At 37.8% G+C, this 22,607-nt stretch overlaps 1 protein-coding gene across 1 annotated transcript; it reads right to left on the bottom strand.

Moving 5' to 3' along the window:
• Positions 1–1,060: 1,060 nt before the first annotated feature.
• On the bottom strand, positions 1,061–21,072 carry oprd1b (opioid receptor, delta 1b). Its single transcript, XM_061951794.1, has 3 exons — positions 20,676–21,072; positions 11,479–11,834; positions 1,061–5,200 (listed from the first exon to the last, which is right to left on the bottom strand). Exons 1-3 carry the CDS (start codon positions 20,915–20,917, stop codon positions 4,671–4,673), a joined length of 1,128 nt encoding a protein of 375 aa, XP_061807778.1. The 5' UTR covers positions 20,918–21,072; the 3' UTR covers positions 1,061–4,670.
• Between the last annotated feature and the right edge of the window lie 1,535 nt (positions 21,073–22,607).

The following is a 22,607-nucleotide window of genomic DNA, read 5'->3' as shown; positions in this document are numbered from 1 at the left end:
CGTATATTCATTATTTTTGGCCAGTGTAACATTACACCGAGTTTGAACAGTAACACTGTGTTTGACTATTTAAGTGATTATTTGGGGGACCACAATATGGTGCCTGTACCAACGTTTGAGAATCACTGTTCTAGATATGAAAACATTGGATTTCTAATGAATTATTCCTATACTAAGCAGAAATTAATTTATCGCGGCCATTACCGGAACCAAAGAACCGCGATAAAAGAGGGACTTACAATAGGTATTACCTATTTTCTGTTTATTTTTTAAATGTAAACATACTCTTGTAAAAGCACACATGTTTGACTCATCTCATATTAATAGTTCTATATACCAATGCAGTACTATATGTAACATTTTACCATAACTTCTTACTTTTCCCTCGTAATATTACAACTTTATTCATGTGCGACTAAACCATTTTTACTATTTAACTTATTCTGGTAAAATAGCTTTTTTCAAATTGTAACTTAACAATTTAGTGTTGTCCCGACGCACTTAATATTTTTTTCTTAAAACAAATAATTATGTATTCAGACCCTAATGAGGATAACTGATACAGAAAATGCATGGACAGACACTTACTAAAAATATTCCATGTTTATTCTTATGGCATCACCAAAATATCTCGTAATATTACGACTTTATTTTTGTTAAATTACTTATTCTAGTCATAATTTTTTAAATTTCAGTTCAACGTAGATACTACACATATATGTAATATTATATTTTTTAATATTTACCTGTATTTTTAAAATTCCTGTACAAAAACGTAATTCATTTCTAGTCAAAGGGCTTTTTTAATCCTCATTTTCCTTTTTTTAATTTTACCTTTTCAGAGTGGCCTTCATTCCACCATATATGTATGAATATATGTATGTATATATATATATATATATATATATATATATATATATATATATATATATATATATATATACTTTTTTTAAAGACAACAATTTTAATATCAAGTGAATGAGTAAAGAGGTGGAATGTATATATATATATATATATATATATATATATATATATATACATACATACATCTGCGGTCCCTTCCAAGGTTTCTCATTGTCATCCCATTGGGTTGAGTTTTTTCTTGCCCTGATGTGGGCTCTGAGCCGAGGATGTGGCTTGTGCAGCCCTTTGAGACATTGTACCCTAAGACTGCTTATGCATGTAATATTACAATTTTTCCTGGACAAAACAACTTTATGCCAATATTTTCTTCATAAAATTACAAGTTAAATTTGATATTGAAAAGTATGAAAAAAAAAATCATATGTTACATATTAATTCTGATTGAATTGCACTCTATTCTGACTTCTTTATTCTTTTTTTCCTTTATTTTTCATTTGAGCTTGACTATAATAATGAAATGAAGCAATTCCTGAGAGCTGAATTGAAATGCTTATGCAATAGGCTCCAGCGCCCCCCGCGACCCCAAAGGGAATAAGCGGTAGAAAATGGATGGATGTATGTAGAATGAGTGTAAGAATAGTTTGAATCTTGAACTGGTTTGAATGTGGAGGAGCTGATGCTAAACTGAAATTCTAGTGAAATGTAGAAATGGTTTAAAGGTTGTTATAGTTTAAAGGTTAAAATGGTTTTAGAGGTTTCGAGCAGAAGCTGTACTGAAATGGAGTATGAATGTTGAAATGCTAAAAGTTGGTTTAGTTAGAAGAGTTAGCATAGGTTACAAAAAACTCAAACTCAAGTAACAGAATCTATAAATGGTTTCCATTTAACATGGCGCCAAGTAATGAAATCCTTGATTATTAGGTCAAAATGTACACAATTAGCCTAAATGCTAGCATGCTAACATACTTTTAAGATGGCGGCAAGTACGGTAACAAAATCCATATTCATTAGGTTTAATAAAACGAAACAAGCTAAAATGCTTGTATAAAAGGTAAGGATGCTAACATTAGCACGGTAACATCTATAATTATAATAATAATACTGAGCATGGTGAAAATACACGTATATCAAGCATATACTGTAAACACAACAGCCTGACAGCACATTGTAGCCTAACAAATTACATTAAGAAAACAATACATTATTTACAGGTGTTATATAGATGAATACTGCCATTTAAAATGTTTTATGGTATAAATATCCAGTGATCAAGAAATACAAATATTCCTCACCAGGTGTAACCTCACCATTGGTCATTCCTCCTTTAAAGCTTCCTGCTTGAATGTTTGAGTGGTGCAGAGAAAAGAGCAGTCCGACAACAGGAAGTAAAAACAAGTTGACAGCCATGGTAGATTACTTGGAAGCGTCCGTCGTCTCTACTCGTCTTTTATGGCTTCTCTCAGAAAGCCGCACACACCGGCACATAAATCGAGATGAATATTAATGTGCCCTTCATCTGTCATTACGTCTCCATTTACCGTCACCAGAAGGGACTTCCAGCAAATTGAATGCAATTTCCCCTGAAACACATTAGCACATTCATGTTACTGGATACTCATTAAGCCGCAAATAAAACCTAAGACGACAATCCTAGAAACACTTAAACCATCAACACATGCTTGGATGAGTTCAGCGTGGAGGAGCCCATCAGAGCAGAACTAAAAAAAAAAAGAAGAAGCTACTTTTGATCGAATGGACCCAAAAAGTCTTGTATGGAAAGTCCTCTCAGTTGCAAAGGCCGGGTGTCCCAATACTTTTGTCCACATGTCCGCTATTTACAAGTGAATACGAGCCGATTAAAAAGGTGATAGCCATGGTGTTAAATGTGGTGCAACACATTCCCCAACATCAAGAGTGTTTAGGCACGACGCCGCGAGTCTGCCGCTGTTCTCCACACATGGCCTTGAAGTCCACAAAAACGTCTAAAGCTGACACTGAACATTGTCGTCCTCCAAGGTAACTTCAACTTCACAGCGCCCAAGTGAAGTGCAATAAAAAAAAAAAAAACAATAAATCACTGCAACAATGTTAGCATACCGTCTAGTTGACAAATGAAAGGATTATCTCACAAGCGAAAAAGTCATGATAAATTCTTAGTCTCATAGTGTTTGTTTCTTCCTAGCAACAAGTGAATATTTTTCGAATATAATGAATAGCCTCAACTCCGTTTTATGTGGCGCTGCGTTAGCAGTGTGACGTAGAATGCGCCAGTGAAGTGTAACAATGTACAGATAGGTGACAAATGAAAGGAACACAAGCGTAAAAGTCAGTTTTGTAACGGCGGCCACATTAAGACCTAATGTTTACAACCAGCAGATGGCGCTGTGGTGGAAAAAAAAATCTGAACTTTTCTGACATTGATTCAATTGAGAATGTGTTGTTCAGCTTGTCTGTTTATCTTTTAGTTCTGTTTTTGTGTTGTGTAATATTGTACCACAGATTCTGTCTAGCAACAAGTGACTGCGGGAAAATACAGCGTCATTTCCGAACGTTAAGCTGCTTCTTTTTTCCCAATGCTGCAGCTAATTTATGTATTTTTCACGAGCTTCACACGTCGCCAATAAATTGACGGCGCTGTCATTAAATCACAAATAAAATCAAACGCACTCATACAAATCATTTAGTCAGACGTTTAGTGCGTTATGGACTCACCATCATCCTGGAGAAGACACAATGAAATGCACAAGACGTAGTCCCAAAACGAAGACGAATGACCCGGCCATCGAAACAGGAAACAGCCACCGCACGGAACATAATCCCTCCGCCACTAAATGATGCTCGCCGGAGAGCGGAAGAGAAGGATGAAGATCGCGCTCAGTAACTTTTTCTGGTATGCTACTCACTTTATGCTGTGTTAGTTTGTTAAATTTGTCAATGAAAACAAAATATATATGTTGACGTGTACACCTGCGGCTGATAGACTTGTGCAAACAATATAAATTTACAAAATAAAACGTGTTCAAAAATTACGAGGGTGTGGCCTATATTTAGGCGCGCATTTTGCCTGGAAACTACGGCACGTGCTTGCAAGCTGAAGGTTGTTTATTTTTTAATGAATCACTTTGACGTCATGTTGTGTGCGTGTAGTGTGTAGCACATTTTGATAATAGTAGTAGGACTGTTCCACCACCTCACAGCTTTTGATCCTTTTTAGTAGGGATTTTAATGTAGCATCAGCAGATATTCCAGTGCGGAGGTAGACGTTATTTTTTTAACGGTAATTACTTAAGCATTGGGGAAGCAATAACATAATAACATAGCTTTTAAACCGTTGAAAGGGGTTTGTGCGAGTGACATTTGCATGGTTGTTTTTATGACTTAAAGCTAGTTTAAAGCTAACATACTAACTTCTGGTATTACCATAGAAACTAGTGGTATTACACACTTTAACTTTTAAAATATAGTTTATGTAAGCATTATTTTGAGTTTGTAACATATACTGTCAATATTTTTTTAAACAATATTCCTGTTGACTCTTATAAGGTCAAGTATACATTCACGTTTCTTTCCTTCAATTTGTCACTCATCTATGTTACGTACATTTATATTCATAATTTTAGGCTCTACAGGCACACTTTGGCATTTTGTACATCTCCCAAAGACAACCATTGAACAGTCTCCGTACTGTCTAGAGCTACAAGAAAGGGTGGAATAAACGCCAACATGTACGCTCACACTCCTGTGGTGGAGAATTGTGTGACTTCCGTCTGAAGGTCCTCCTGGATCCCTAGTTGGTCCACGCCTAGTCATGCGGGTGGTTTGTCCGTTGCAGCGGGGGCACAAACGGACATTGGCTCCCTGGTGCTGTTGCGGCCCCTGGAGAAGCTGTTATGCTCCATGCGGGTGCGATAGGGCAAGCAGAAGTCCCTGAAGCACCTCTTGAAGTTCTCATCCAGAAAGGCGTACAGGACCGGGTTGAGGCTGCTGTTGGTGTAGCCCAGAGCGATGCACAGATGCCAGCTTGCCATCACCAGGAGGTTGTTGTGGTCAATTTTCACCATGGTCCTGACAATGATGAAGATATGTATGGGAGTCCAGCAAACGATGAAGGCCGCCACGACCACCAGGACCATCCGAGTGATTCGTCTCAGGTTCCTGTCCTTCTCTTTGGACCCGGAGAGGAGACGGACACTCTTGAGGCGCAGGATCATCAGACCGTAGCAGATGGTGATGACCAAGACGGGCACCAGAAAGGCGAAGATGAACACGCAGATTTTGGTCATGGTGTCCCAGTACCACTCTGGTTTGGGAAAAATGATTCTGCAATCCACATTGCCTGGGGAGAAAAACCACGGCAATTGAATGAGGCTCATGTGGTGAGGATCATTTCACTTTAATAACGCTGCTCCGTGTTGTCTGCTGCAGACTCATTACTTTCTCAACTCAACAGAATTATCTCACAACAAAACTGAAAAAAAAAAAAGTTATGTTAATTGTCTTCTGACTATTAGATACTTAGTCATATCATGTCAGTTTATTCTATTATAGTTGTACTTGTTTACCTTTAGTGTGTTCATTACACTACTCTTAATCAGTCTTTCCCAACATCCCAACAAAGATGTTGAAGTGCGCATTGTAAATGACGCTATTTATAGGTTAATTATATACCTTCTGTTATCTAGTGGAAGAACATTTGTTTACAGAAGCACTTGCATCTCAAAATACCACATTAAAATAACGAATAATGGGTCTACATTAATGTGGATAAATGTGTGTTCATGTTAAAGGTGGTGGATAAACACGTTAATGCATATACTGTATATATTTCCTTTTGCTCATGCAAAATGAAAAATGATGATTAAAGAATGAAAATGAGTGCTATTTAATTGTGATTAATCAGTAGGGATGGGATTCTTACAGAAACTCACAATTCGATTCCGATCCCTGGGGTAACAATTCGTTTAAGAATCAATTTTTGATTCAACACGAATCTCACAATATATTATTTAGTACACAAATCATAATGAGGTTACAAAAGCTCCTCTTGGCTGCTGACGTGTGATGTACACGCGCAGCGAGTAAGTGTGAAAACGGCCTAAAAACTTTTTTTTTAATTGATCCTTGAAAATAATAAATCAAACAAACAAAATAAATAACAATCGCAATTCGGACGTGAATTTATTTTTCTGAGTACCCTTAGTGATCAATACATATATTTTGGAGCAATGAAGTTAAACGGGATGATTTCTCGTGACACACTAATGCCCCACAGCACAGTGGTTGGGATTCAAAGCTGTAAATCAGTGTTTCTTAACCACAAGCTTATAGTTTGGCCGCGAGCACCCCCTAAAGGGCTGCCAAAACATATTTGTTACCGTATACTAACACTCCAGCAGGCCTCAGTTGTAATACAACTTCCCGCCACATATCTGTAATGACTTTGATTGATTGATTGATTGATTGAGACTTTTATTAGTAGGTTGCACAGTGAAGTACATATTCCGTACAATTGACCACTAAATGGTAACACCCGAATAAGTTTTTCAACTTGTTTAAGTCGGGGTCCACTTACCGGTAAATTGATTGATGATACAGATATATACAATCAGATATATACTATCATCATAATACAGTCATCACACAAGATAATCACATTGAATTATTTACATTATTTACAATCCGGGGTGAGAGAGAGAGAGAGAGAGAGAGAGAGAGAGAGATCTCGATATCGATCAGAAGGCATAAGAAAAAGTATCTGCATTTGATTGTTTACATTTGATTATTAACAATCCGGGGAGGGTGTTAGTTTAAGGTTGTAGCTGCCTGGAGGTGAACTTTTATTGCGATTTTGAAGGAGGATAGAGATGCACTTTCTTTTATACCTGTTGGGAGCGCATTCCACATTGATGTGGCATAGAAAGAGAATGAGTTAAGACCTTTGTTAGTTCGCAATCTGGGTTTAACATGGTTAGTGGAGCTCCCCCTGGTGTTGTGGTTATGGCGGTTAAGGAAGTAGTTTGACGTACTTCGGTATCAGGGAGGTGTAGCGGATTTTATAGACTAGGCTCAGCGCAAGTTGTTTTACTCTGTCCTCCACCCTGACAATCCCAAACAACCAGAAGAAGTCTGGAGCTAAAGTCATTGAGAAGTTTCTTCAGAGCAAACATTATGACTAAAGTGGTGAAGCAGCATTATCATTTGCACATACATTTTTTTGACAGTTTAGTTAAGAAACATATGGATTATTAATGTAGTTATTTATAAGTCCCTTCTTATGCAGCATATTTGGTTAGTATTTATTTTACTAATCAGCCTGACCTAAGCCTAAGGTTTACTGTATGTATTATTTAACAAGGTTGTAAACTGTACATGGGTTATGTCATGTCTGTGTGATCATGTTTTGTTTTAGTCATGTTCGGTTTTGTTTTTGGACTCTTTGTGCACTTTTGTTTGTTTTGTCACCATAGCAACCCATTAGTTTTCACCTGTCATGTCATGCACTTGTTTCACGTTTGGACTCACACACCTGTCACCAATCATGTCACTGTTATTTAAGCCTGTCTTTTTCTGTTGGTCGCCCTGGCGACATTTTCTGCTGTTACCCTTGTCACTCATGCGTTGATTACATGCCATTGTTCCATGATCATTTTCATGCTTGTTCCAAGTAAGTTTTTATTTATTCATGTCACGTTTAGCAGTTCTTTTGTGTCATGTCCTTAGTCTACGTTAAGTGTAAGTTTTTGTTTCATAGTCAAGTTTGTACCTCCGCCTTGTGCGCACCTTTAGTTTGTTCTTTTTGTTATAGTACAAATAAATATGTCCTTACCTTCATGCCATGTCCGCTCCAACTTTTATTGCATCTCGGGAAAACAAACCCGCCATAGTCCATGTCATGACAGGCTAGATATAATTATTTGATTATTTTAAAATGTATTGGTTTAATCAAATACTTTTAAGAGAAAAAAGCTTTGATTTATAATATTTTGCTTTGATTAATCGTTTAGTGAGTGTGACCAAAAAAAATTGGTAAAATCTGGTCCACATAAGAGTGTGTGGAACTTAAGGATGGGAATCAAAAACCAGTTCTTGTTCAGAACCGGTTCACAGTGTATCAATTTCTTGGAATCACTTGCCATTTCTTCTCGCAGTTCTCTCAAAGGAGCCATATGTAGTAATGTGGCCAGAAATGGTACTGCAATCACGGTCAAAATTCTGTAGTCCCCTCTCACTCTCCATGACTGAGGTTGCCAGATACGCAGCCGAATCCGAATCCTACTCCAAGGAACTTCAAATGGCAATCAACGAGTCCTATGCTGTAGGTTTCTCTTGTTTATGCTTTTTGCAAGATGGTTTACTCAGTAATTATGCCACATTTTACAAATGTTGATTAGCCAAATGTATGTGTAAAGTTACGCAGCAATATTTTCGTCGGGAGTCCAGACAGATTGCTGGCATTACCCTGCTAAAATGTCCAGTTTGACCCCACGGACCACCATCGAAATAATTATATATAATAATTAGTTGGCGATTAATTTAGTCATCGATTCGTTGGATCTATGCTATGCGCATGCGCAGAGACAATTTTTTATTTTTTTTATAAACCTTTATTTATAAACTGCAACATGTACACACAGCTGAGAAACAATAATCAAAATAAGTATGGTGCCAGTATGCTGTTTTTTCCCAATAAAATACTGGAAAGGATATAAATGTAGTTTGTCTCTTTTATCCGATTATTAATCGAAGTAATAATCGACAGATTAATCGATTATCAAATTAATCGTTAGTTGCAGCCCTAATAATAATATATTATATATCGCATGGGCCTACTTTGATGGCAAGCCAAGGCCAACACTATAATTACCGCTACATTTCATTCAGCGTAACTCCGTGTTGCATCCAACACTGCATTCTCTTCCATTTATGCACATTATCATATATCAGTGCAGAGTGCAATTCTATGAGCCAACCCACGTTACGCAAAAACCACGTTACGCATAAATCATATAGCCTACTACCATGTCAATACACAAAGTAGAAAATCATTACATGTAATGCATTATATTGTGCCAAGCAAATACCACCTCATGTGTTTGATGCACATACAATACCAGAAACCGCAATTAGCCGTGCTAATGTTGGAACCCATTTCCTCAGCGACTCAGCATATTGAGAACAAAATAGGTTCTGACACGACCCATATCCACATTGGTTTTATTTGTTGAAAATATATTTTGCCCTGTCAGTTGGATGACACATCAAAATACAGGCTAACAGGCATATATTTCCCCTGTTAGCCTGTATGTCGATGTGTCATTGACCGGGCTGGCATACTAAGCATTCGTTGCACGAACACACTAGCTTTGTTAGACAAGATCATAGACTGTATTCGACAATATAGTTTACATATGAAATGTCAATTTCCATTTTTTACAAGTAATAAGAAAACGTAAATGCCTTACTTACCTATCAAGGAGGAAACTAACAAATTTGGCGTCAGATGAAAAAATCTTCTCCGCCTTCAATAGTCCCCATCTTTCAAAGACATTCCCGATACAAATCCTTGTTTTGTTCCTGGCTGTGTCCTGAATAAGTTGAGAATCGTAACGACGCCTTTTAGATTTACTAAGGTATGACATGTTTAGTAACTTTACCAGTGGCAGTAGCGAGAGGAAGGATGTGACACATTCACAGACTTTCTCATTGGTCAAACGGTGGAGGGCGGGGCATCAAAATTAAAACAATAACAAGATTTCTGGGCTGTAAATCTAATTTGAAAATGAGCATATCCCGGCTAAACTACTGTTATCAGTTATAAAGATATTCGAAAAGAACATGATTTATTAATGCCTTTTGACATATCAGGGCCATTTAATGATGACTTGACATTAAATTATTACATATGGCACCTTTAACAATTCTTTAACATTACACTTTGCGAAATGACTTCAGCAACAAGGCGTGTTCCCGGGTGGAAAAAGCGCAACAAAGTTTGCCAACATTTTACTAAAAAAGACAGCAACAGCGCTATTTTTAATAATTCCAAGGTTGTTATTTGATTAAGAGGAGGACAAAAGAGCAATACACTGAAACATTTGAACATACAACATGCAATGAATTTTGCATGTTGTTGATCTCATCCCAGGCAGCAGCAGTCATCTGACGTAAATACAGCATGTAATAATACCACCTATAATGTTAGCACTATTACCTGTTAAACTGAGATAAATGCTTTCTCATTTAGATGAGCATGAGGAGACATATTCTGACTGGTTTAGAGGCGGGCAGTAATAGCTCCAGTTCACGTCTGCCGCGGTGAAAGCGTTCCACCAGGAACAACGAATGTCACCGAGCTGTGACTATGTTTGTGGCCAAAATCTTACAATTATTTACCACCTAGATGCTCCATCGGTAGGTGAATGTTCAATTGTAGTACGTGAATGTTCAATTGTAGTACGAAAAAAGTTGCATCTTTTCCTCCAACCACATTTTCCCTCAGTCATCATATCTTACAGGTGGAACTCATGAAATTAGAATATCGTGTAAAAGTCAATTTATGTCAGTAATTCAACTTCAAATATGAAACTAATATGTGATGTTACCTCATTACATGCAAAGTGACATATGTCAAGCCTCTATTTAATACAACTTTGATGACCATTTTCTGAGATTTTCAATTTAAGGTTTTCATAAGCTGTAAGCAGTACAAGTAAATTACTATCAATTCATTTCAAAGAGAGACATTGATTTGAGATACAAGTTAAGAGCTTCGTCACAGAACCAATTAAGCTCGCAAGTTAAGGTACTATAGCATTATGGAAATACGCAGATTGATAATGCACTTTATACAACTGTGCGGCTATCCAAATAATATACCCACCGTAAATAAAAAGAACAGCTGTGAAAAAAATAAACTATAAACTAAAATAAACTACAGCAAGAGCATTAAATATTGTCTGAATAGCCTGATTGGAACCAAATTTAGCCTTTAAACCACTTCATGGTACATGTATATAATACACACCCATATCATTTTTTTCCACACGACTGTACATTTAAACTAATGATATTATTATCTCGCACCACCACACACAGAAAGGTAAAAGTGTCTCAAAAAATACACCTATACTGTGTTGCCTGTGGTGTTATTTTTCTGACAATTACGCGACCCCGAAAGGGACAAGCGGTAGAAAATGGATGGATGGATACACGACATGAGGGTGCTGTCATTAAGGCACAAAATACAATTATTTTAAAATTTCACATGTAGCTCAATGCCCTCTACAGATCACCCACTTTAACATTAGGGTGATTTGCTCAATCACAACAAGCACATGTATGTAAAATTTGGGCATAATTAGTTAAAAAACATGGCCGGCGTCAAGCAAAACAACTTCACAAGGGCACCGGTGAAATTTATAAACTAATTATTTAATTTGTCAAATGATTATAAAACTTTGAGTATATCTGTCAGGAAGTGAGGTTTGCACATGTACTATCTCACCACCTCACTACCTGCCATCTATTACATTAGCACAACCCATAGGGGGCGTCACAAATCTTATTTACAGTCATGTGAAAAAATCATGGGATACGATGTAATATCCCACTCACCTTTGTCTGTCACCTTGGCAACAGCCATGACCATCACAGGGACAGCTACGACGGAGGACAGCATCCAGATGCAAATGTTGATGATCTTGGCCTTGGCCGGCGTGCGGAAGTCAAGGGCCCTCACGGGGTGACACACGGCCACGTAGCGGTCCACGCTCATCATGGTGAGCGTGAAGATGCTGGTGAACATGTTGTAGTAGTCGATGGCGATGACCACTTTGCACAGCAGCTGTCCGAAAGGCCACGTGCTCATGAGGTAATTGGCGCTCTGGAAGGGTAAGGTGCTGGTGGCCAAGGCGTCCGCGAGAGCAAGGTTGAAGATGTAGATGTTGGTGGCCGTCTTCATCTTGGTGTACCTAGAGCGATGCAAGCACTTGGTTGGAGACGCTGCGGTTGACTCATGATTGCTGGTAAAACGTAAAAGGGTTAGAAACCAAACTATTGATTGAGTCTCATTTCCTGTCTCAAAGCAATGAGAATAAAAACAGCCTTTCTCTTCTGCAACCTCCACTAAACTGCACTTGAAAAATTATGATATCCCATTCAGTGTTTTTCCTACTTTTTGGGACCAGCTGCCTTGTGACATTAGATACAGCTGACGTTTAATCTTCCTGGTCATTTGAGCTGCAACACTTGAACAAACAAATCAATAGAGTGATGGATGAGTGTGTAAACAGCCGTGCAAATAAATACATCGACTTTATAATAGTCATTGCTTGTGTGGAAAAAATAGGTTTTAGTGCAAGGCTTGGCTTTAAATCACACACTAGCTCTTTTTTGTGTGTGCACTAAAGCCCTAGTATGGGCAATTATTGCATTGAATTGGTCTAAAGAGGAGCTATTATGCAAAATTAACTTTTATTACCTATTGGTACGCATTTTTGTGTATTTGGGATTTGCATAATTCCCGAAAAATCGGAATAGCATCTTTACATTGGGTTCAATGCAAGACTCCGTCCTAAAGTTTTGTTTTTTCTTCAGCAAGTTCCAAATATGTTGCGGATGTGTGGCATCAATGAATGCAACAACGGTCATGTTCGTTTGGTGAGATTTTCCTAATTTCCAACGCCAAAGGAAAGTTAAGGAACTCGGTTAGTGAGCAAAGAAACAGGCAACAAATATGTGGAATATATCAGCCGTACAAAACGACAAACATCCCTATTAAAGCCATCACCTGGTACATGTTGGTGAGTTCACAGCATATTCAGACTGGAAAGTTTGAATCAAAAGCATGTTTTGTTCTGTTTTACATGTAGCATTTGTTAGCTGCTGCCTGTTAAGCATTAGCTTTAGCGCACTGCGGTTCAGCTACAAACAACATACAGAAAAAAGCATGTTGTGTGTTAACGTTTAGAGATGGCTAAGCTAAGTATTATTTTCGGAGATGTAGCGCAGTGATCACATTTTTAAAAGTAACAATGGGCTTGTTTTGTCGGGTAACCTCACGCATCTCAGACACTAAAGAGATTAAAACAATATATTACGCACAATTTGAACAAAGGACAATGTGCCGTAACAAACTTTGCATTCTGAAATTCTTCACCAGCATTAAAACGGACTCTGTTGACAAAATATAGACAAGTTTGATGGCATTTCTAGTTGATTCAAATCTCTCGTCCATCAGACAGACTCATAAATCATGAGTCAATGTTACCATTATTTTATTATTCTTTCCAGGTAGCAAACCTTTGGAATAGGGTACAGTTTGTCTTGGTACGATCGCTTGTTTTTTTATTTTGTAAGATCCATTTTAATCCGGTTTCTTGTTCCCTTTCTCATTGTAAACAAAGCCTTTATCCAACAAGTATGTCTACCAAGCCCCACAATGCATTGCAAAATCTCATGGCCTTTTGAGACCTGTTGTGACATGTTCCCATTTGTGACGTCAGCGGATATTTGCATATATGGTAGAGATCTACCAGAAGAGCTTTGCGCGAGTCTGCCATTTTAGTCCGACGCTGTAGTCATTAAGCTCCTTCTGTTTCTCTATTCTCTTGTTGTGGGGCAGACTGCTCGTACATGCACATGCATCCTCCGCTGTTGCCATTTCGAATATAAATTAGCGTATTCTAACTCATATCTGTCAGTAGACTAGCTATGGAAACGTTAAAAACTACAACATGGATGACGGGGAGAAGACGCAGTCAAAGTGGAAGCAGGTAAATAAGACCGCCCATAAAACGGTGCATCCTGAAGAGACTGTCAGAAAGTGGCTTTAAAACATAATCTATGCAACACTTAGACCATAGCACCACCATTATATTACAATTTGACATAAAAAAGGAAATTAAAAACAAAGGATCTGAATATTCATGAAAAATTAAAATAAAATTGCAACTTACGATTTACAATGCCTTTAAAAGTTTTTTTTTTTACACTAGCCACCCAAGCTTATTATCTAAAAACAGTTTTTTAAAACACATGTAAAAACCTTATTTAGGTTTTTGTCTTATTAAAGATGGGGTTTATATATGTACGACATATCTTGATAAAACCCACTAAATAATTTTAGATTTTGATTAAAAAAACAAGGATTTTTTTTTATTTACAAAAAAGTGCCTGATACCAACAAATGCAAAAATAAATTTAGATGATTATATAACCTGTCATTATTCACTAAAAGAATATTATATACCTGTGAAATGTTCCTTTACTTCACAGTGTAAAATTAGCTGATACCCATAGGATTATCATTGGTGCTTAATACAAATCATAATAAAATTATTATCAGAGCATCTCAAGGGAGTTAAGTCTCCCTCTATAAATAAAAACTTGAAATGCCTCCGTTTCTAACTTTAATTGAGGGACCTTGAATGCTCCACAGTTGTGTGCACTAAAATGCGAAAGTGAAACTTGTACATAACTTTTTGCAACGCTGTCCCAAATAGATGTATCACATTTTTAGCTTTCTTCTATAACCTCATCATTGTTCCAAAATGCTGGTGCTGTGTGTAAATGCATGAAGGTGAGCTTTGATGAAGTTATGACATCTGTGTTGAGTGAATGTTTGCTGCTATGTGTGACAAATAATTTTGTACCTTAGATATTCTTAATTTGATTCAAGCAACCTTATTACTGAAGTTTCACAGCTATATTAATTTAATATTACCATGTATAACTTGTCCAGGGTCTACTCTGCCTTCTGCCCGAGTGCAGCTGGGATAGGCCCCAGCCCCCATTTTCTGCCGTTTGTCCCTCTCGGGGTTGCAGGGGGTTCTGGAGCCTATCCCAGCTGCACTCGGGCGGAAGGCGGGGTACACCCTGGACAAGTCTCCACCTCATCACAGGGCCAACACAGACAGACAACATTCACACTCACATTCACACACTAGGGACCATTTAGTGTTGCCAATCAACCTATCCACAGGTGCATGTCTTTGGAAGTGGGAGGAAGCCGGAGTAAGAAGCTTGTCCATAGAGTCTATTACATTTGTTCCATTTGACTTGGCTTTCCCTCTAAAAAAGGGACATATGTTGTACGATTTCACTATGAGATTTTTTTTTTAATCATGTGACATTTTTGCAACATAATTTTTTGCGTCTAAATATGATTTCTGTGTTTTAATGAAATATCAATACAAATACGATCTTACAAAGTTTGTTGAACACTCGTCTCAACCGCAGGTAATACTCGCTGTTCCTCTTGCCTAAACGCTGCACTGAGTTGCTGGACAGGAGACGATCAGGAGCAGGGAAACAAGCTGGCGAGTCACCATCATCAAGCTAGCTTACTTTTTGTTGCCTCCAATCGCTCTCCAAGCCACAAGGTTGACGGCTGTCTACTTTGCTGCTAATCATATCTAATTACAAACCCCAAAACCTAGAAAAGTTGGCACGTTGTGTAAATCGTAAATAAAAACAGAATACATTGATTTGAAAATCTTTTTCAACCTATATTCAATTGAATAGACTGCAAAGACAAAATAATTAATGTTCGAACTGGAAAACTTTGGTATTTTTTTCAAATATTAGCTCATTTGGAATGTGATGCCTGCAACATGTTTCAAAAAAGCTGGCACAAGTAGCAAAAACGACTGAGAAAGTTGAGGAATGCTCATCAAACACTTATTTGGAACATCCCACAAGAGAACAGGCTAATTGGGAACAGGTGGGTGCCATGATTGGGTATAAAAGCAGCTTCCATGAAATGCTCAGTCATTCACAAACATGGATGGAGCAAGGGACACCACTTTGTGAACAAATGCGTTGTTCACAAAGTTTGTGAACAAATGAATTGTCGAACAGTTTAAGAACAACATTTCTCAATGAGCTATTGCAAGCAATTTAGGGATTTCACCATCTACGGTCCGTAAGATCATCAAAAGTTTCAAAGAATCTGGAGAAATCACTGCAGGTAAGCAGCTAAGCCCGTGATCTTCGATCCCTCAGGCGGTACTGCATCAACAAGCGACATCAGTGTGTAAAAGATATCACCACATGGGCTCAGGAACACTTCAGAAAACCACTATCAGTAACTACAGTTTGTCTCTACATCTGTAAGTGCAAGTTAAAACTCTACTATGCAAAGCGAAAGCCATTTATCAACAACACCCAGAAACGCCGCCGGCTTCGCTGGGCCTGAGCTCATCTAAGAGGGACTGATGCAAAGTGGAAAAGTGTTCTGTGGTCTGATGAGTACACATTTCAAATGGTTTTTGGAAACTGTGGACATCGTGTGCTCCGGACCATAGAGGAAAAGAACCATCCGGATTGTTCTAGGCGCAAAGTTCAAAAGCCAGCATCTGTGATGGTATGGGGGTGTATTAGTGCCCAAGGCATGGGTAACTTACACATCTATAAGGGCACCATTAATGCTGAAAGGTACATACAGGTTTTGGAACAACATTTATTGCCATCCAAGCAACGTTATCATGGACGCCCCTGCTTATTTCAGCAAGACAATACCAAGCCACGTGTTACAACAGTGTGGCTTAATACTAAAAGTGTGCGGGTACTAGAATGGCCTGCCTGTAGTCCAGACCTGTCTCCCATTGAAAATGTGTGGCACATTATGAAGCGTAAAATACGACAACGGAGACCCCGGACTGTTGAACAACTTAAGCTGTACATCAAGCAAGAATGGGAACAAATTCCACCTGAAAAGCTTAAAAAAATGGTCTCCTTAGTTCCCAAACATTAACTGAGTGTTGTTAAAATGAAAGGCCATGTAACACAGTGGTAAAAATGCCCCTGTGCCAACTTTTTTGCACTGTGTTGCTGCTATTAAATTCAAAGTTAATGATTATTTGCAAAAAAATAATTTAGTTTCTGAGTTCAAACATTAAATATCTTGTCTTTGCAATCTATTCAATTGAATATAAATTGAAAAGGATTTGCAAATCAATGTATTCTGTTTTTATTTACGAATTACACAACGTGCCAACTTCACTGGTTTTGTATAATCCGAACACTCTTAGTTCCGAACCAGTTGTAGTTTTTGAGTATTAGTAGCCACCAGAAGGTATATTTTTGACGTGACGGATTGTAAACAGAGGTCACAACGCCGGAAGTTTATTATAGGTATAGAGGGCGTGGCTACAGGATTGCGTTGTCAAATGTTAAACATTTTCTGAGTTGCAATGCAATTACATTACATTACATTTTCAATTAAACTAATGTTAGTAAATTAACTGCTAAAAAAACTTTTTTTGTGATACATTACATGGGACATGTGAGTGTCAAAAAGACAAAAGAGGTTGGTAGATGAGAATAAATCTAAAGGTAAATTATATTCTAGAAATAACTGAATTGCAGGAAATGTAGTCTTGATTTTCAAAATGTTCTTTTAGGTTTGCTGATAGAAATGTTCCTCTTTTTTTTCTCAATGTACCTCTTTTTTTCCTCAAAAGGTTCTCACATTCCTAAAAATGCCAATCATGCCTCAGCTTTGCTGTAGGTAGCTAGCTAGTTAACATTATCCGCCTAGCATCTGGTTTTCAGACTCCAAATATATAAATATTTTTATCCCAGTTATATTTTTCTTTAAAAAAAGAGCAATTGGGTTGATTTAAAGTTGTTTTTCGTCTAACGGGGAAGCGACAAGTGGCTGTTTCGTCGACAAGGTACGTGCTAACTTATCAGTAGCATATAATGCTAGCTAACTTTTTCAAAGTGTCATTTAACAATTATGCTCTCTTATTGTCTTTATTATAATTATGTTGTGTCCTCAAAACACTCATGTCTAAGTTGTTTAACATGAACACGTAGTGTTTAATTAAATTCTGGTTTGAGCCGAATAGTATAAACAACTAGATGAGGCAATTCCTGAAGGAATTGCGTGTGAATGCTCCAATGCTGAAGTTGAACTGAAATCCTGGAATTTTTTTTTAGAATTGTTGAAGTATAGTACACCATTCCTAAACAGGCTGAATATTTTTAAGTTGGAACAGTTCGAGTCAGATGAAAAATGTGAGAGTTGTGGAACTTTGAAAAATGTCCTATTGACTTCAATGGTAATTTCCCCAAAAATTGGGAATTTCGGGAAAAGCAGGAACTTTTGAAAATGGTAAAAAACTTGAATGTTCTGAATGAGTTTTAATGGTTGGTGTTGGAATTTTTAAAATCGGTCAAGAAATGTGGAAGTAGTAACATGTTGAATTGAGAAATGGCATTACGGAATTCCTGGAATTTTTCCAGTTCAAAAAACAACTTAATTTTTGTCCTAATTAAAAGGAATGTTTTGATGGTAGAACGGTTGAAATGCGTTGAAAAATGTGGAAAGAGTAGTCGCCAGAAAAAAGGGTGGAAATAGGGCTTTGGAAAACCAGGAATTCTGGAAAATCCTGGAATTTTTTTGAACTTGGAAAAAGAGTAGTTTGAATTTCCAGGATGGTGAAATGTGTTGAACGTGGAATGGTTTGAATGGTTTGAAAAATGTGGAAATGGTGGAAGTTTGAAAATGGCCAATTCATTTTGAGTGGGAAAAATGTCCCGGAAAATCTGGGAAATCTGGGAATTTTTGGAATTTGTCAAGGGAAAGCCCACCATTCCCGAATAGGCTGAACAGTTTTGAAGTTGGAACGGTTTGAATTGGGTGAAAAATGTGGAAGGTAGAGCGCGCCAAAATCTGGAGAAGAAGAAGTTTAATAATAACACTAGGTGAGGCAATTTCTGAAGGAATTGCGTGTGAATACTCCAATGCTGAAGTTGAAGTGAAATGCTGACAGAATGTAGTATGAATGTAAGAATAGTTTGAATGTTGGAATGGTTTTAATGTTGGAATGGTTTGAAAGTTGAAGAGTTTGAATTTTGAGGAAAACCGGAATTTGGTTTGGAACTTGGGAAAGTGTTAGTTTGAATGTCCAGTTGCAGGAATGGGTTAATGTTTGAATGGTTTGAAATGCGTTGAAAAATGTAGAAATAATCTGGGAATTTTGGGAATTTGTAAAGGGAAAGCCCGCCATTCCCGAATAGGCTGAACAGTTTTGAAGTTGGAACGCTTTGAATTGGGTGAAAAATGTGGAAGGTAGAGCGCGCCAAAATCTGGGGAAGACGTTTAATAAAAACACTAGGTGGAATTGAAGGAATTGCGTGTGAATACTCCAATGCTGAAGTTGAAGTGAAATGCTGACAGAATGTAGTATGAATGTAAGAATAGTTTGAATGTTGGAATGGTTTGAAATTTGAAGAGTTTGAATTTCGAGGAAAACCGGAATTTGGTTTGGAACTTGGGAAAGTGTTAGTTTGAATGTCCAGTTGCAGGAATGGGTTAATGTTTGAATGATTTGAAATGCGTTGAAAAATGTAGAAAGAATCTGGGAATTTTGGGAATTTGTAAAGGGAAAGCCCGCCATTCCCGAATAGGCTGAACAGTTTTGAAGTTGGAGCGCTTTGAATTGGGTGAAAAATGTGGAAGGTAGAGCGCGCCAAAATCTGGGGAAGACGTTTAATAAAAACACTAGGTGAAATTGAAGGAATTGCGTGTGAATACTCCAATGCTGAAGTTGAAGTGAAATGCTGACAGAATGTAGTATGAATGTAAGAATAGTTTGAATGTTGGAATGGTTTGAAAGTTGAAGAGTTTGAATTTCGAGGAAAACCGGAATTTGGTTTGGAACTTGGGAAAGTGTTAGTTTGAATGTCCAGTTGCAGGAATGGGTTAATGTATGAATGGTTTGAAAAGGTTGAAAAATGTGGAAATTGTGCAACTTGGAAAAATGTCCCATTAGTTTCAATGGGAAATTCCTGGAAATGTGGGAATTTTGGGAAAAGTGGGATTATTTAGAAAATGATTAGGAGCATGAATGTCCTGAATGAGCTGAATTGGTTGGTGTTGGAATTGTTTAAATCGGGTAAGAAATGTTTAAGTAGTAAATAGTATTAGGGAATTTTGGGAACATAGAGAATTATTTGGAAAATGGTAAAAAACTTGAATGGTTTGAATGAGTTGAAATGGTTGGTGTTGGAATTTTTCAAATCGGTCGAGAAATGTTGAAGTAGTCACATGTTGAATTGAGAAATTGTATTATGGAATTCCTGGAATTTTGGGAAAACCGTACATTTTTCCAGTACAAAAAACAACTTTGTTTTTTGTCTTATTAAGAGTAATGTTTTGACGGTGGAATGGTTGAAATGCGTTGAAAAATGTGGAAGGAGTAGTTGCCAGAAAACATGGTGGAAATAAGGCTTTGGAAAACCAGAAATTCTGGAAAATCCTGGATTTTTTTTTAAATGATAAAAAAGGGTAGTTTAAATGTCCAGGATGGTGGGATGTGTTGAAGGTGGAATGGTATGAATCGGTTGAAAAATGTGGAAATGTTGGAAGTTTGAAAAAGGTGCCAATCCATTTTGAATGGGAAAAATGTCTCGGAAACCCTGGAATTCTGGGAAATCTGGGAATTTTTGGAATTTGTCAAGGGAAAGCCCGCCATTCCCGAATATGCTGAACAGTTTTGAAGTTGGAACGGTTTGAATCGGGTGAAAAATGTGGATGGTAGAACGCGCCAAAATCTGGAGAAGGAGAAGTTGAATAATAAATAGATGAATTTTGGTGTAGACGACCATATGTGTGAATGCTTAGGAGCATTCACACAATTAACAAAAAAGACCAAAAAAATAAATAATTAACTGGAGTTGGCACTCCTACTACCCTTATTTATTTAATAAGCTATCCACACACAAAATGAGCTTCAACACAACTTTATCTTCTATGAGAGTTCCCATCCCCAACGTGAGTGTAAGGTTCGTTGTCTTCCTACCTGACCACGCCGTACATGACGAGGATGTTGCCCAGCAGTCCCACCACGCAGATGAGCGAGTAGAGGGCGGTGATGCTAACGGCAATGATGACTCTCGCCGTGTCCCGAGACTCCCGAGCCACGGGCGTGTCGGTTCCGTTGCTCCCGCTTGGCGACCCCAGCAGGAGCGCATCCGAGACGGTGGCGTTGAAGGGAGGTAACGACACGTACATGTCACCCGGAGGAAAAGTGGGGAACTCCATTCCGGAAAAAAAGGAGGTGAATTTTTATTAATATTTTTTTTTTGTTTAATTTTTTTTTTTTTAGGCAAAAAAGAGATTTTGTTTTCAAGGCACCTGCACGGTGTCGAGCAGAGACTGACGACAAAATAATCACACAGTGTGGAAGAGCTCTTCTTTCTTTCTCTCTCTCGCTTTACTCACTCACTCACTCACTCACTCACTACCCTTACTCACCTCTCTCTCTCTTTCTCTGCAAAAATAGAGTGAAGAAAGACATTTTACTTATAGACTATCAATCAACATATTGATGTCTCAAAGTGCCACACATTAGAACAATATTTGATCATCGAATAAAAAAATAGTTGGCTATATGCAGACAGACTTAGTCTACATCAGGGGTCGGGAACCTTTTAGGCTGAGAGAGCCATGAAAGCCAAATATTTTAAAATGTATTTCCGTGAGAGCCATATAATATTTTTTAACACTGAATACAACTAGATGCGTGCATTTTTAAGTAAGACCAACATTTTTAGAGTATAGTCTCTTATTATTTTTAATAACATTGTTATTCTGAAGCTAACCGCTAATAAATAAAATACTTCTTACCATTAATGCGACTTCTTGAACAGGTGCAGTCATACTTGCCAACCTTGTGAGACCTCCGATTTCAGGAGGTGGGGGGTGGGGAGGAGGGGCGTGGTCCGGGGGGGCGTGGTTAATAGGGGAGGAGTATATTTACAGCTAGAATTCACCAAGTCAAGTATTTCATATAAATATAGGGGGTTACCCACATATGCGGTCCTCTCCAAGGTTTCTCATAGTCATTCACATCGACGTCCCACTGGGGTGAGTTTTTCCTTGCCCTTATGTGGGCTTTGTACCGAGGATGTCGTTGTGGCTTGTGCAGCCCTTTGAGACACTTGTGATTTAGGGCTATACAAATAAACATTGAGTGATTGATATATATATATATATATATATATATATATATATATATATATATATATATATATATATATATATATATATATATAAATATATATATATATATATATATATATATATATATATATATATATATATATGAAATACTTGGCTTCCAGTGAATTCTAGCTATATATATATATATGTATAGTATAGCAGTTGTGCACTGCACTCTCTAAAAGCCCTAGATGTTATTGTCACATATGCATGTACAGTAGATGGCAGTATTGTCCTCTTTAAGAGTGTCACAACATTGCTGTTTACAGCAGACGAACTGCTTTACGGTAGACGAAAACGTGACTGCTGTTGTTGTGTGTTGTTACCGCGCTGGGAGGACGTTAATGAAACTGCCTAACAATAAACCCACATAAGAAACCAAGAACTCGCCCTCCATCATTCTACAGTTATAACGTGATTGGGCAGGCACGCTGTTTATATTGTGGGAAAGCGGACGTGAGAACAGGTTGGCCGCTGTCGACACGTCACTCAGGTCCGCATGGAGCTGGAGGGGGCGTGGCCTCCAGCTACGCCTGAATTTCGGGAGATTTTCGGGAGAAAATTTGTCCCGGGAGGTTTACGGGAGAGGCGCTGAATTTCGGGAGTATCCCGGAAAATCCGGGAGGGTTGGCAAGTATGGGTGCGGTAGAAAACGGATGGATGGATTTAAATGCATGAGAATGTTTTATATTTTGAACTTTATTTTTAACACTGTGATTACCAGCTGAAT

This window comes from Nerophis lumbriciformis, linkage group LG04 (genome assembly GCF_033978685.3).
Source record: "Nerophis lumbriciformis linkage group LG04, RoL_Nlum_v2.1, whole genome shotgun sequence".
NCBI lineage: Eukaryota > Metazoa > Chordata > Actinopteri > Syngnathiformes > Syngnathidae > Nerophis > Nerophis lumbriciformis.
The sequence above is the reverse complement of the archived record's forward strand: the minus strand, read 5'-3'. Positions and strand labels throughout refer to the sequence as shown.